Source organism: Ochlerotatus camptorhynchus, unplaced genomic scaffold, assembly GCF_037179485.1.
Source record: "Ochlerotatus camptorhynchus isolate MF236.1 unplaced genomic scaffold, CSIRO-AGI_Acam_v1.1 ptg000412l, whole genome shotgun sequence".
NCBI lineage: Eukaryota > Metazoa > Arthropoda > Insecta > Diptera > Culicidae > Ochlerotatus > Ochlerotatus camptorhynchus.
Genome location: NW_027040898.1, coordinates 1,396,916 through 1,412,144, shown reverse-complemented (window position 1 = coordinate 1,412,144; position 15,229 = coordinate 1,396,916). Strand labels below are relative to the sequence as shown.

Here is a 15,229-nt window from a genome sequence, read left to right as displayed (position 1 = left end):
ATAAAGTGAAAAATTAAACTTTTTCAATTTAGCAATCAAACCTTCATGCCAAACACTGTCGAATGCTTTTTCTATGTCTAGAAGAGCAACTCCTGTTGAGTGGCCTTCAGATTTGTTTGAACGAATTAAATTGGCAACTCTTAAGAGTTGATGAGTAGTTGAATGCCCATGGCGAAATCCAAACTGCTCATCTGCAAAAATTGAGTTTGTATTGATGTGAAGCATCATTCTATTCAAAATTATCTTTTCAAAAAGTTTACTTATTGAAGAAAGCAAACTTATTGGGCGGTAGCTAGAAGCTTCAGCTGGATTTTTATCCGGCTTCAAAATTGAAACAACTTTTGCATTTTTCCATTTATCAGGAAAGTATGCCAAATGGAAACATCTGTTAAATAATTTTACCAAGAAAGACAAGGTACTCTCTGAGAGTTTTTTGATGAGGATATAGAAAATTCCATCATCACCTGGAGCTTCCATATTTTGAAACTTTTTACTTATAGACCTTACTTCGTCCAAATCAGTCCCCCAGGAATCATCAAAAATATTTTCCCGAGAGAAAATATTCAGATAATCCCGAGCAACCTTATTCTCAATAGGACTAGTAAGACCCAAACTGAAATTATGGGAACTCTCGAATTGCTTAGCAAGTTTCTGAGCTTTTTCCAAATTTGTGATCAAAATTTTACCACCTTCTTTAAGCGCTGGAATTGGCTTTTGAGGTTTTTTCAAAATTTTTGTGAGTTTCCAAAAGGGTTTGGAACTCGGGTCTAATTTAAAAACATTATTTTCAAAAGTTTTGTTCCTCAGGGCAGAGAATCGTTTTACCCTTCTTACAAAGAAGAGTATAGATATCACTTGAAAAACCGACTATCGATCCGAGGTCCGGAGGGCCGAGTGTCATATACCATTCGACTCAGCTCGACGAGATCGGAACATGTCTGTGTGTATGTGTGTATGTGTGTGTGTATGTAACGAAATGAATGCGCTCACGTTTCTCAGCAACCGCTCAACCGATTTGGACAAACTCGGCGCCAAATGATAGGTCTTGGGGTCCCATTGAACGTTATTGAACGGTTTTGGAATCGGTGAACCGGTTCCGGAGATATGGCCGGAATTAGATCCGGTGAATATGGGCCTTCACGCTGGATTTAACGGAAAACGTATCAAAACCATCATGCGACACATCAAATTACTACAGAATTCAAAAATAAGATCAATGCAAGTCGTGTTAAGTGTTCCAGACCACATTGGACACACTTGGACATGTTCCGGTTACCCCGGGGAAGTTGCTTGAATATGAATTGAATTAAAACCCATTAAATCACATTAAAATACGATGATAAGGTGATTGGTAGCCTCACCAAATAGACTACACCCGGATATATTCCGGGTACCCCCAGGCAGTGGCGTAGCGTCACTGGATGACACGGAGGTGGGGGGCTTGGTCACTGATAATGACAATAAAATAAATAAACTTGAATAAGTAAGAAGGGTCTGATCACACCATAGGTGGATAAATTCGGGTTTTTTTGTATTGAACAGCAGCTCGGTATATCGCAACTTCCGTTCATGCGGTCTCCACAAACATCCTTTGATGATGAATCCATCATTATTTTGAGAAAATCTTACTTCCCCTGGTTGGGTGCGTAACGCGCCAGTGTGGTGTTACTTCCAGCACTGATGAGACCCCCGTCGGCACACGCTCGTGACAATTCCGCGAACCAAGAAAACATTTAATGTTCACTCAAGACAAACTCCCACTTTATTCGCTTTTGTTAACACTCACATCCTTCCCACTTCACGGACGGTCTAGAAACTGACGTCTCCCACTTCCTTCATTGTCTACTCCTTGTGCTGGCACTACTCTTCGTTTTGTCATCGGGGCCCCTTCACCTGCCATTGCCGTCGTCGTCGTTTCTCTCCTTCCTCTGGTACCACATCAATTTCTTGGGCCAGGGGTGGACGCCTCTACCTATCCCGTACGCCCCTCGAGTATGGTGATGGACTCGAGGCTTCAAATAACCACAAGGTGAGCTGGCTTGCCTGGATTGGTGGCGCACACTGTAGCTGTGGGATCAGCTTCACGAACTGCGATTCGGACATACTACCGGCGATTGGCGTGGTAGACTCCGGAAAAAATATGTTAATATCCGTAAACGTTACGGTTAAACCGCGAGGTCCTGGATGTCCAATAGTACGTGGCAACTTCCTCTACAACTCCTTTAAACTTTCAACTTATCACACTTTAGCTTTAGTTTTCACATTCAAACTATTAATTTTTAGCTTTGACTTTCACTATGTGACCGTAGACTCTAATGATCACCAGGCTTATCAATGTGCTGCTTGGTGAACGATGACCCCGAGCCGTGACAGATACTACACTACTGTCCTCTGTTTTATCAAATTAAATAAATAATATTGCATACTTTATTTGTAATACAAGAAAGAGATTTGGAGAAAAATGTTTATCTTTAACAATGTATGTTAATTGATATGAAGTATTGGCAAAAAAAAAACATACAATTTTAAAGAGAAATAAATGTATCGAATAATTTCATTCTTTTAAGACGAACTTTTCTTGAAACAATAAAAATAGAAAATATAAGATTCTATCAAATGTTTCTTCATTAAACTGAGGGTTGTACATAAAAATCACATAATGCAAAATGCAAAGCAATGTTAGGATAAATTTTAGCGTTCATTTTTCTAAATTGCACTGTGGGAGTCCTAATTAGTAGTTGGCGACGCATTATCTTTGACCGCTTTCTTGTTGCCTCGACACACACCTCACACGCTTTCAGCAACGGTCTGCGTCTGTTTCGCAGGTTTCCCTGCCTTCTGGTCTCTCAAGCGCTTCCGATAATTGCGGAGATATTTAGCAGCCATGTGTTGAGACATTTTGAAGATTTGCACAGAATTTCTCAATAAACACTTGTCTTGCTTCGAATATTGACTCTATCCCGCGGAGTGTAAACATTGAAACATTTACTGTACCAGTTGGAATTTACAGAGAATGCTACAATGCATAATCACGGTGGTCTTTGAATTTGATGTCTGTGTTTGGGAAACAATCACAAAATGAAATTTTGATTGCCTTTCTTTTGGAATACGCCGGTAAAGTACACAGACTCCTCCCATCATGAGTAGTTTGCTATCAAGTAGCGACACTGGCTCCTCTCCTTTTGTACTCTCTGTACTTTAAGTCTGTACTCTGTATTATTTAACGGTTTGGACGATTTCAAAGATGTCGCGCAGCAGGAGAATGCATACGATGATGGTTTCTCAGTTTATTAAAGCGAAACGGAATAAATTTAACCTACCGATAAGACTACAAATAAAACATAATTTACTTCCCTAACAAATTATGTGATTTTTGTATAATTTTGATGTATTTAGTGACAAATTGAATGGGTGTTACTCTATATAAATTCTATTCTAACTCTTTTCTGAAATGAACTTGGTAGCCCTGAAAAGGGCCGTTTTGTTACGTTGGTGATAAGTTTTAACCTCCGAAACCGTACAGAGTGTGTCCCTGTCCCTCCACAGTGTAGACGACATCCATGGCCGTGGCGGTTTTGCGCTTGGCGTGTTCAGTGTAGGTGACGGCATCATGGATCATATTTTCTAGGAACACCTTCAGCACACCTCGGGTTTCCTCGTAAATCAGACCGGAAATACGCTTGACACCACCACGTCGAGCCAGACGACGGATGGCAGGCGTGGTAATACCCTGGATGTTATCACGCAGAACCTTCCGATGACTCTTGGTGCCTTCTTTTCCAAGACCTATGCCTCCCTTGCCACGACCAGTCATTGATGCTTGATGATTGACGTTGAACGGGTCAATCGAAACTAAGCCAAAAGCGTAGTTAGCAACCTGTTATATAGACAACCAGCTGTGCCGGTACCATACTTTCTCGCTTCCCTTTGGCTATATACAATTCTGCGTGATAACATCCAGGGCCTAGCATCCGTCGTCTGGCTCGACGTGGTGGTGTCAAGCATATCTCCGGTCTGATCTATGAGGAAACCCGAGATGTGCTGAAGGTGTTCCTAGAAATAATGATCCGTGATGCCGTCACCTATACTGAACACGCCAGGCGCAATTTTTTTTTTTTTTTTTTTTTTTTTTTTTTTTCTTTATTTAAGAGATTTTTAACCTTAGCCAAGCGCAAAACCGTCACGGCCATGGATGTCGTCTACGCTCTGAAGCGACAAAGACACACTCTGTACGGTTTCGGAGGTTAAAACTTATCACCAATGTAACAAAACGGCCCTTTTCAGGGCCACCAAGTTCATTTCAGAAAAGAGTTAGAATAGAATTTATATAGAGTATCTCCTGCTTCCAAGTTTGGTTACAAGATTACAACTCTGGAGAGTAGCGGTGCCGGTGGTGTAGTGGTAAGCGTAATTACCTCTCACCCAGGTAAGCGTAATCCCAGTCGGCGCCCCCGGGATGTTCTGAGGCATAACATCTCTGATTACGCCTTCCTTCGGAAGGGAAGTAAAGCCGTTGGTCCCCGGTTCATGAGTTGATGGGTCGATAGATAGGGTCCAGGTATGGGTAGCATTTGTGCTCAGCACGGAAAACAAGATCGACGGAAAACAAATCCAAGGAAACAAAGGAGAGCAAAATGTTCCGCAATTGCATCTTCCCTTTTCGTAGACGCCCGAAGATCGGAGGCGAATGTCACTTCGACTTGTTTCATCTAGGAACCATTCTCTGATGACTGTGTTGGGGAAGCAGCACAGGCATGTACGTAATTGGTGGATTTGTTAGTTATTTGATTAGTTTTGGACAGTGCTTGACATTTACCACTTTTTCAATAGTTTAAACTTAAAAATCAACAGTCAGAAGCATTGTTATCTATGCGTAGAAATGTTTCTGATCGAATGGTGATAACATTTTTGAAATTGGTCCAAAATCTTTCATAATTTCATTTTTCGGTTTTCATAAAGTGTACCTCCATCTTCCCGAAAGACGTAGTCCTACGTCAAAAAAAATTCGAACCTGGAAGCTTGTATGATATACCAATATCCATTTGAAAGTAACTTTGAAATGGGCGTGATTCTCCAGACATTCTGAAATGGGTTGCTGGATCTGCAATAGAGCATCACCTTTTAACTTCCGGATTAAAGCTGTCTACAATGACCATAAATGCGGCATTGTAGAGAGAGTTCTTCCATAATAACACTACCGGCCAGAGGAGGTTAGACACACCCACACATACAAATTGACCCAGAGTACAGGCAACGTAAGTATTTCAATAAAAAAAATTCCAATAAGAGTTTTCAAGTTTGTGGGAGCAGATTTCATCTAATGTTACTGAACTCCAGTGGATACACCTAGTCACGAATGAATTAGGAAATTCCATCTACAAATAAAAAAGTTACAGCCTTCAAAGTGGTCTGGGGTCAAATTTATCCTTAGACGCAAAGGGTTAATCTGTCAATAAAAACTCTCAATAACTAAAACATTGTAGTTTTTTTTATAAACCATTCGATTTTGGTACCGTTCCATAAACTAGCGTTTTGGTTGCCATAATAAAACCGTGCCAAAATCTAACGGGTGTTGAAAACTTATGACGGGAAATATCTCATACTTACCAATAACCGTTAAGTTGTATCTATATGTCTGGGTTTGAATAGTCCGAAAATCTATTCTACAGCGATAGATGCCTTGGTCGTGGCGTTTAAGGTTCTGTAAATAATCGAAAATAGTGTTTTTTACTAACTGAACCCTGCGGGAATGCCGAAAGAAATATTTGATGAATGCTTCATGTAGTTTTCGTCAAGTTTGACTAATCGTTAAATAAAACCGTTGCGATTTAGAATTTCGTATCCGCTTAGATTTTTTTTCGGCACCATTTTCCAAAGTCAAACGATTCAACCGGTAGAACGTGCATGACCCGTTGCTTACCTTTATCAGCAGGGATGCAGGTGATTTATCAATATTGAACTTGGCACGTGAGCCAAATACTTCAGGCGCTGACCAGTGCGCCGGCTGCCGGGCAACTCTGTCACGTACGTCCACGCTGGGCGGTTCCGGAAAAAAGGGGAAAGACAAATTTTAGCTTTTAGAGATCCTGCAACCTTTTACAGCAAATGCAATATGTATTGTATGTCTATACCTGTACAGAGGAATCCCGGCGTTGTCTTTGAACCAGAGCACCATGCTCACTTCGAACAGTGGAACGGTAATTGGGCACTGTAACTCGATACTGCGTCCCTCTACGCCTTCCACGTTGTAAGGCTCTGCGGGTGAAAGAGGGAAAGAGAGAGAGAGAGAGAGAGAGAGCATTCAGAATGAGGTCAGTACAATTTGGATTTAGTTTGTGGTTTTTTGGGCCAGCGGAAGCGTGGGTGAGAGTTGACTGTGTGGCATTCGATAGTTGGATTTTGGAAAATGTTGTTTGCAATCGTTATGAATTTCCGGAGATGAGATTCAGATTTGGTTGCATACAAAGCGGTTACACGGCTTGCAAAATCGATTCGGATTTTTCACTGCTGATGGAAATGGTCCAATGCAATTCCGATCCGGGAAGCGGTGTACGGTGCGAGGTTGTATGTATTTTTCCAATTCCCTATCTTGTATGTATTTTTCCAATTCCCTATCGGTTGTAGACAATGGCATTTAGCAATCGACGAACGTAGCGTCGTTATAATCACATATTGTACACATTACGCTGGCATCGTTCAGATATCGCAAATCAATATCCGTCAAACAATCTGCTCGATCTCCACTCCAGGAGCTTCCAGTGCGTCACCCGGTTAGGGATGTCATTCGATTGTTTTCTTATCCCGACAATTTATGGAAGCAGCGCCGAAGATTCTCTAATTACTGATTTATTTACACAATGAAGCTATTATTTAATCTGTAGTTATAATTCCTCTTTGGATTGCCGCAATGTTGAACCTGTTGGTACATAACCATTTCCATCAAACATAGAACATCAATTGGAACAATCCTATTGAACAGCTAGGATTAGACAGCGATGATGGCGAGGTCTGTGATTATGCAATGCTCTTTCGGTTAGTGGAACTGATTGAATATGGTTTCGGAAAATATTCCCAGATGAACCGGAATGGAGATGGAATTCGCCGCAAAACGTTGAGTCCAGTTGAGATTCAAAAGGACATGTGGAATCACGATGACAGAGCTGCCACATTCCCTACCCGAGCAAAGTCCAGCATCCAAATGACAGCAGATCAAAAGCAAACTATGATATCAACATCATACTTAAATCATAATTTGATTTCAATTTACTCGATTGACTAAATTGATAACAAATTGTGTTTTCATTTTGCCTTAGTAGAACACCAAATTGAATTCAGTCTGCTTCATATGTTAGCAGAATTAGTTTTCAATGTGATGTGACAGGCAGATTTTTTTTGATCTCAATTTTGATATTTTAACCGTGAAAACGACCAAAACGACAGCACCTGAGTAATCATTATCAGCGACATCACAACATCAAATTTATTTTTCAAATTGGCTTCAGACTTTGCTCGGGTATTTGGTAGGCATAGAAGGTGCATGAGATGATCCACCAACACGTGTGGCAGGGCGGGCACGTGTCTTTTGTTATTGTGTCACGGAGCACTTGTAGTTTTGCACGGTTTTGGATGTGTGCTTTTTCGATTAGTTTGTTTATTTGAGGCATTGTTTACAGCGTCCGTCAAACGACGAAGGTAGGAAAGTGCTCATAAAATTTGAACGGAGAACGGAGATTGCTATTTAACTTACAACTCAGCATCCGGTAGTTGAAAAATGTCAGTCCACAATTTTTAATTTTAATTGTGATGTAAAGATTCATTCACTTAAACTTGTACATATTTCATTTCAAACAAACGAGCAATTTGTAAGCAATGTTGTTTGAAAATATGGGCTTTGTATACAACATTTAATGAACCAGCCCATTAAAGCCCAAGGCTGAAAATCTGTCTTATAAAGCAAAAAAAAAAAAACAACATTTGCGGGGGCGACCCCGGCGTAGTTGTTAACATCCATACCTCTCACGCCAAAGTCCAGGCTCACCCCCGGACAAGTCACGAATGACCCAGGAGTGTTTTTTTTTATAAATGCGTTTATTTTTCCAGGCTCATTTGCCGTAGCTTTGCGGAGCCGATATTCAATGTTTGGGTTACAAAATTTCTTAAAACTAACGTTAGTAAAGCGGGGGCCGATTACTCGCGGCTATCTCGAGGTTAGGGGTAACAAATTGTAACAAATGGATGGCAGGGTAGGGATTGAGAACACTAGGTTTGGAGAGCAATGTGCTATTGATCTCGAACTAAGCGACCAACTGATGAAAAAGAGAAACATGGGGGTACACCGATGGGCAGCTAACAACTTTGGGGAACACAAGATGACACTAACTACTAAATCCTCAGATCTATCCGTTTTAAAAAAAACATAAATTAAATTGCAATAGTCGAGATCTCGGCTCGCCAAGATGTCTCTAACGGGCCGCATGGGTTGTTTTCCTCGGGCCCTGAGGGATGCGGATAACTCGGATCTAGCAACACAATGGAGGGTGCATGACCAAAGCACGTGGTCGATATCGTGATAGCCACTACCACAAGCGCACAAATTGCTGCCTGCGAGCCCGATTCGGAAGAAATGCGAGTCTAACGAGTAGTGATTGGACATGAGCCTTGATATGACACGTATAAAGTCACGGCTCATGTCCAATCCTTTGAACCATGGCTTGTTCCCGAGTAGCACACTTTCATCACAATAAGTTAGAGCAGCTTGTTTATGACTGAAATAAGTCGTATATAAGTTTCTACAATTGATTTGTGACAAGCGTGCTACTAGGATTCGACACCTGTGGGAGAATAGAATGCAACCATCTTCCCAGATCACTCTCATTCCATTTTTGTTGACAGTTGGTGAGGACGTGCTGACGGGTAATTGAAAAAAATTCCGCATAGGCGATTTGTCGATCAAAAATATCGCCTTCCATAGCGCCCACCTTAGCTAGCGAGTCCGCTTTCTCATTACCCGGAATTGAACAACGAGATGGGACCCAAACTAAGGTGATAGTATAGGAGCAGTTAGATAAAGTACTCAATTTAGCTCGGATTTCGGTCAGGAAATACGAGGAGTGCTTCATCGGCCTCATTGATCGAATAGCCTCCAACGAGCTAAGGCTATCAGTAAAAATAAAATAGTGATCAGATGGTAGTGAACCCCAAGAGTGTTAAAGTAACTATAATAATAATGAAAAAAAAAAAACAAAATTTGCAACATTTCATGATATGTCTCAGAACTTTAAACGATTTATAGAGTAAACTTATCCCAGCAGGCCTGATAGTAACATCTCTGATCACGCCTTCCTTCGGAAGGGAAGTAAAACCGTTGGACCCCGGTTCATGTGTTGATTGGTCGATAGGTAGGGTCTAGGTGAAGGAGCTTCCTCTCTGGCGCCGTAGCATTGGTGCTCAGCACGGAAAACAAGATCGACGGAAAACAAATCAAGGAAAAAAATGTAAACTTATTTGATACGTGACGCTCTGTTTATGTGCATCATTTTGAACAGAAATTCACATTTCGAACTGTGTAGTTACCTTATGCATGATAATGTGTGCACCATTGTACACGTAAGGTTCCCGTTTCACCTGTGCATACAATGCCTTGGTTTTCTTTGCATGCACGTAACCTATAGCTTAGAAAATGATTATCTTAGTTTGACAGTTGCACCATGACGAAGTGGCAGCGTATTCGTGATTTGTCCCACGCGCAAATGTCGCAAAAAGACATTTCAATCGCCGTGGAAGTGTCCCGGTGGACCGTCAAAAGGGTTTTAGACCGAGAAAAGAAAGAACAACTATCCGCGAAGGTGGCCACAGGTCGTCCGAGGTCAGCTCGGGTTCCGAGGGTTATCGCTGCTATCAAAAGAAAGATTCGGGTGAATCCAGTGCGTTCAATAAGGAAAATGGCAAAAGAAAAACGGGATCAGTGACTTTACGGCACGGAAGATCGTAAAGGAAGATTGCGGGCGAATTCAAGGGCACGAAAAAAAAAACTCACATGATTACCAACCGCATCCGGGAGCTACGAGTCGAACGATGCAAGAAAATCTTGAACTTCCTTTAGCGAAAAAATCCGGTAATCCTGTTCACCGACAAGACGATGTTTACCGTCGATCCCGTATCAAATTCCAGAATCGACCGGTATATTAGTTCTCTTCCGGTAAAAGACGTGGCCGACGAGCACAAGAACGTGTATCTGACCAAGCATCGTGCTAGCGCTATGGTGTTTGGATTTGTGGCTTCCTAAGGCAAAAAAATGGACCCGGTGTTCATTCCAGTAGGCAACAAGGTCAACACGGAGGTCTACATCGGGATTTTAAGTAAGTTTGTTCTTCCGTGGATCAAAGAACAGTACGGTCCGAAGCCAAATGTTGTATTTCAACAAGATGGGGCTCCGTGCCACACCTCGAATCGCACTCAGAAGTGGTTGCAGGAACATCTTCCGTTCTGGGCGAAGGATATGTGGCCGCCATCCAGCCCCGATCTTAATCCGCTGGATTACTGAATATGGCGCGTCATGAAGGCCAAGGCCTGTTCTAAACGCCACCCGAGTACAGCAAGCCTCAGACAAACATTGACCGGTACCTGGAGATAAATGGATCCAGACTACATTATTAGAACCTGCCGTGCATTCCGGAAGCGTGTGGAGGCCGTAATTGCAGCAAGTGGAAACTCGATCGATGATTAACATAGTTTAAGACTCTGAAAAACATCCCCCCTTTGAATAAATAAAAACAATCGAAAACGAAATTTTTGAGACTTTTTTTTTTTAATTTTGACATTGCTCAATGGTGCAAACATTACTGAGGCATAACATCTCTGATCACGCCTTCCTTCGGAAGGGAAGTACAGCCGTTGGTCCCCGGTTCATGAGTTGTGATGGGTTTGCCTCCCTGGCGTCGGTAGCATTGGTGCTCAGCACGGAAAACAAGATCGACGGAAAACAAATCAAGGCAAAAAAAACAAACATTTTGTTCCTAATAATATTATGAAAGAACTTACACTACATTTTATTAAACAATTTTGACGAACGGAACATTCCATGACCGATTAAATAATATCCGCTCACACCACCAGTCTCGGTAAAAACACCGCTCGGTGTGCTCATGTATGCATGGCACTGGGTTTCTTTGATAAAGCACCCAGTGTCTGTGCAGTTATGGACTTCGGCTCGGAAAAGGAAAAGTGCACTCAAAAATATTACAAAACGGATATAAATTAAATTGCATGTATTTTATGGTTTTTCAAAATTTATACTATATTTATAAATTTATGGTTCGATTATAATTTTCGTCAAAATTATACTAAGTCCGAATAACGGAGTGGAATTCGATCAGTGTTTACTAAAATGATAGGAAAAAGAACAACTGGATACTCTTCGGAGCTTCGTGCTGGTGAAGAGCTTCGTCCCGGCGGATTTCTACTGCGCCTGTAATCTGCTAAGCAGCTAGACTGCGTGAGCACGAGTTCATCCTAATGAACATCGAAATTGTAAGTATTTTTTAAATAATATTCATAAAAAATAAAATAATTAAAAAACCTTCCTGAGACAATTTTAATTTTTATATGAAAACAATAATATTTACCATAAATAAAATAAAGCAACGAAAAAACCCTTCTCTCGAATAAACCGTATCTATGCATTGTAAGTATATTTCGATTTTATACTATGGCACGCATTAACCATTTTTATATTAAGTTTGCATTCTCTTCTTTTATACCGACCTTTGCGTCGGTACGGAGAGTTGCGATTTAGCGTAACTTTTATACTATTTAGATTTCAATATTTTTTAGTGTATAATGTAGCCAAACAAACTGTCAGTTAGTGTAGCCAAACGAGCATGACGTCATCATGGTGTTGTTTGAGGGAGAAGTATTGTAATATTATGAGCACAAAACGCTTTCCACATTCCACATTCCGATTTATTTCGGGGACAACGGAAGAAGGAAACCATTCCTCAATAAATTGTTGCAAAGATTTGCTTTGCGCTTCATTTTGAACTTTTACGCGAGAAACAAAACTTACTGTAAGTTTTTCTAAATTATTGTAAGCAATTTGAGCATACAGGAAATATGTTACCCCAATATCCATTCTGATACCACATGAACCGAAAAGGAATAAGATCGGGGCTGGATGGCGGTTACATATCCTTCGCCCAGAACGGAAGATGTTCCTGCAACCACTTCTGAGTGCGATTCGAGGTGTGGCACGGAGCCCCATCTTGTTGAAATACAACATTTGGCTTCGAACTGTACTGTTCTTTGATCCACGGAAGAACATTCTTTCTTAAAATCCCGATGTAGACCTCCGTGTTGACCTTGTCGCCTTCTGGAATGAACACCGGGTCCATTTTTTTGCCATCGGAAGCCACCAATCGAAACACCATAACGCTAGCAGGATGCTTGGTCAGATACACGTTCTTGTGCTCGTTGGCCACGTCTTTTACCGGAAGAGAACTAATATACCGGTCGATTCTGGAATTTGATACGGGATCGACGGTAAACATGCTCTCGTCGGTGAACAGGATTACCGGATTTTTTCGCTTAAGTATGTTTAAGATTTTCTTGCATCGTTTGACTCGTAGCTCCCGGATGCGGTTGGTAATCATGTGAGTTTTTTTTCGGCCCTTGAATTCACCCCGCAATCTTCCTTTACGATCTTCCGTGCCGTAAAGTCACTGATCCCGTGTTCCATTGCCATTTTCCTTATTGAACGCACTGGATTCACCCGAATCTTTCTTTTGATAGCAGCGATAACCCTCGGAACCCGAGCTGACCTCGGACGACCTGTGACCACCTTCGCGAATAGTTGTCCTTTCTTTTCTCGGTCTAAAACCCTTTTGACGGTCCACCGGGATACTCCCACGGCGATTGAAATGTCTTTTTGCGACATTTGCGCGTGGGACAAATCACGAATCAACTGTCAAACTAAGTAAATAATTTTCTTTTATACACAGCCTACTACGGTATGAGCTATAGGTTACGTGCATGCAAAGAAAACCAAGGCATTGTATGCACAAGTGAAACGGGGACATTATTTGTACGATGGTGCATTCATTATCACGCGGTATTTGGTTTAATAATTCGGATCATCCGTAACCGGTACTACTGTGGCCATTGATCATATTTCGTCGAGTAGATGTGATTTGATATGTCGTTTGATATGGTTATTACAGATATCATATTTGACCATGTGGAATCATAATCTGGATGTCATATGGATGTAATTTTGTAAGTAATTTATCATATTTCGACCAGCACATTTGACATGTCACTTGATATGGTTATGAGAGATATCAAATTTCACCATGTGGAATCATGATCTGTTATACCCAGAACCGGTTCGACGGTGACCATATTGTTCCATGGTTGTTTTTTTTTTTGTGTCATTTGTCATATTTCGTCGAGTAGATGTGATTTAATATGTCGCTTGATATGGTTATGAGATATATCAAATTTGACCACGTGGAACCATAATCCGGAATATCCAGAACCGGTTCTATCGTGGCCATATGGCTTTATGCTAGTAATTTTGAGTGCTATTGGTCATAGTAGATGTGATTTGATATGTCGCTTCGGAATTTTCGGAACCGGTTCTACGGTCAGCAACTTTTGAGGCATTTTTGAAAATTTCATTATTTACGGCAAAATTTTCAGTTTGATGTTAGTATATGATTATAAAAATCATTTCAAACGATAGTGTTTATATAGATAAACTTCCTAAATATAACCGTTTTCGAGATATTTCAAATGTACTTTCATCAAAATCAATTTTTTTTGTAGAAAATAAGCCATTTTCATAAGTTAATCGTGATTCTCCATCAGCATTGATAAGTTTAGCAAGATACACTTACCTTCAATTTGTCTTTTGACGATTGAACGATCAGACAACACGTTTAGAATTTACAGGGGAAATGAAAACACTATTATTTTAAATATAGAAACCAACACAAGTTAAGTTGCACTTATTTTCATTATCAAGCGTAGTTTCATCCTATTAAAGTTATTAATACTGATGTACCTATCCATCTTATTATTTTCGGTACATTATAATGTCTTCCATGGTATTTTTCATGAAAACAAGAGCTTCTCTGTTAGAGTAGCTTCAATACCAAAACAATATTTATATCTGAATATCCAAATGGTACCTACGTTTGTATATAAGAATGACCATCCTTTTGAAAACAGACATCACTAAAAAAATCTTTTTGAGTGAACAAGTATAATTTGAATATGGAATTCAAGAAAGTCGAGTGTTGCAAGCCGTTTCTTAATAAACGGTGTCCGTCAAAGTTTCGTAAATTATCCGAAAATTTGATTGAAAAACATAAGTTCCTAGAGTGGAAATTAAATTTGGATACATCTCTATCAATCTGTGATACGTGTTGCTTGAATTTGAATAGAATCGAACCATGTGCTGAAAATCTGGAACTAGAAGTGCAACCGTCAGTCATGGACCTCGCGGAGCCGCAGCCATCTACATCTCGACATAGCCTCGAAGAAATGCCATCAACTACGTCAATAACAACAGCATCATCTCAAGATAGTGGAGAGCAACAATTTTCCAGGATGCATAATATTGAACTGGCATAGCTGGTATCAACGTATCGCCAATATCGACAAAAAAATTCCAGAATGTTAACTATCCCCGGAGAAAGTATATGGACATTACCAATGGCATTAAGAAACGCATCTTTGGTTTTCAAGCGGAAGAAGATGACCTGGAGCAACTTAAATTGAAAACTGCGGAACACAATGAGATGATCGGAAAACTGAAGGAGAGATTTGCTGATCCAGGTTCATCGAGCGACGATCAAATAAGGATTCTAACGATTTTGCCGAAATCTTGGTCATCGCAAACGGTAATGGACGAGTTTGAAACAAATAAATACATTGTATTGCAAGCTCGATGCTTGGCAAACGGGAAAGGAGTATTGGCCACCCCTAACGAAAGGTTAGGACACGGTTTGGATCCCGAAATTAAAAACGAGGTATTGCAGTTCTTTGAAAGCGACCAGATAAGCAGAGCCACGCCAGGACTAAACGATTACGTTTCAGTGAAGAAGGAAGGTAAGAAGATTCATATTCAAAAGCGACTTTTAGTTTGTACATTGCGAGAAGCTTTTATTAAATTTCAAGAAGTTAGTAAAAATAGCATTGGATTTAGTTCATTTGCAGCACTAAAACCAAT

At 40.6% G+C, this 15,229-nt stretch overlaps 1 protein-coding gene across 1 annotated transcript in view; it reads right to left on the bottom strand.

Annotated features, from left to right (window-relative positions):
• LOC135710983 (hemicentin-1-like) overlaps window positions 1-15,229 on the bottom strand; it is a 277,039-nt gene that overhangs the window by 86,755 nt on the left and 175,055 nt on the right. The window contains exons 3-5 of the mRNA XM_065233722.1: window positions 6,132-6,255; window positions 5,921-6,035; window positions 5,608-5,701 (exon numbers count right to left, since the gene is read on the bottom strand). Of these exons, the coding sequence (XP_065089794.1) occupies window positions 5,608-5,701; window positions 5,921-6,035; window positions 6,132-6,255 (333 nt within the window). The remainder of the gene's footprint in view (window positions 1-5,607; window positions 5,702-5,920; window positions 6,036-6,131; window positions 6,256-15,229) is intronic.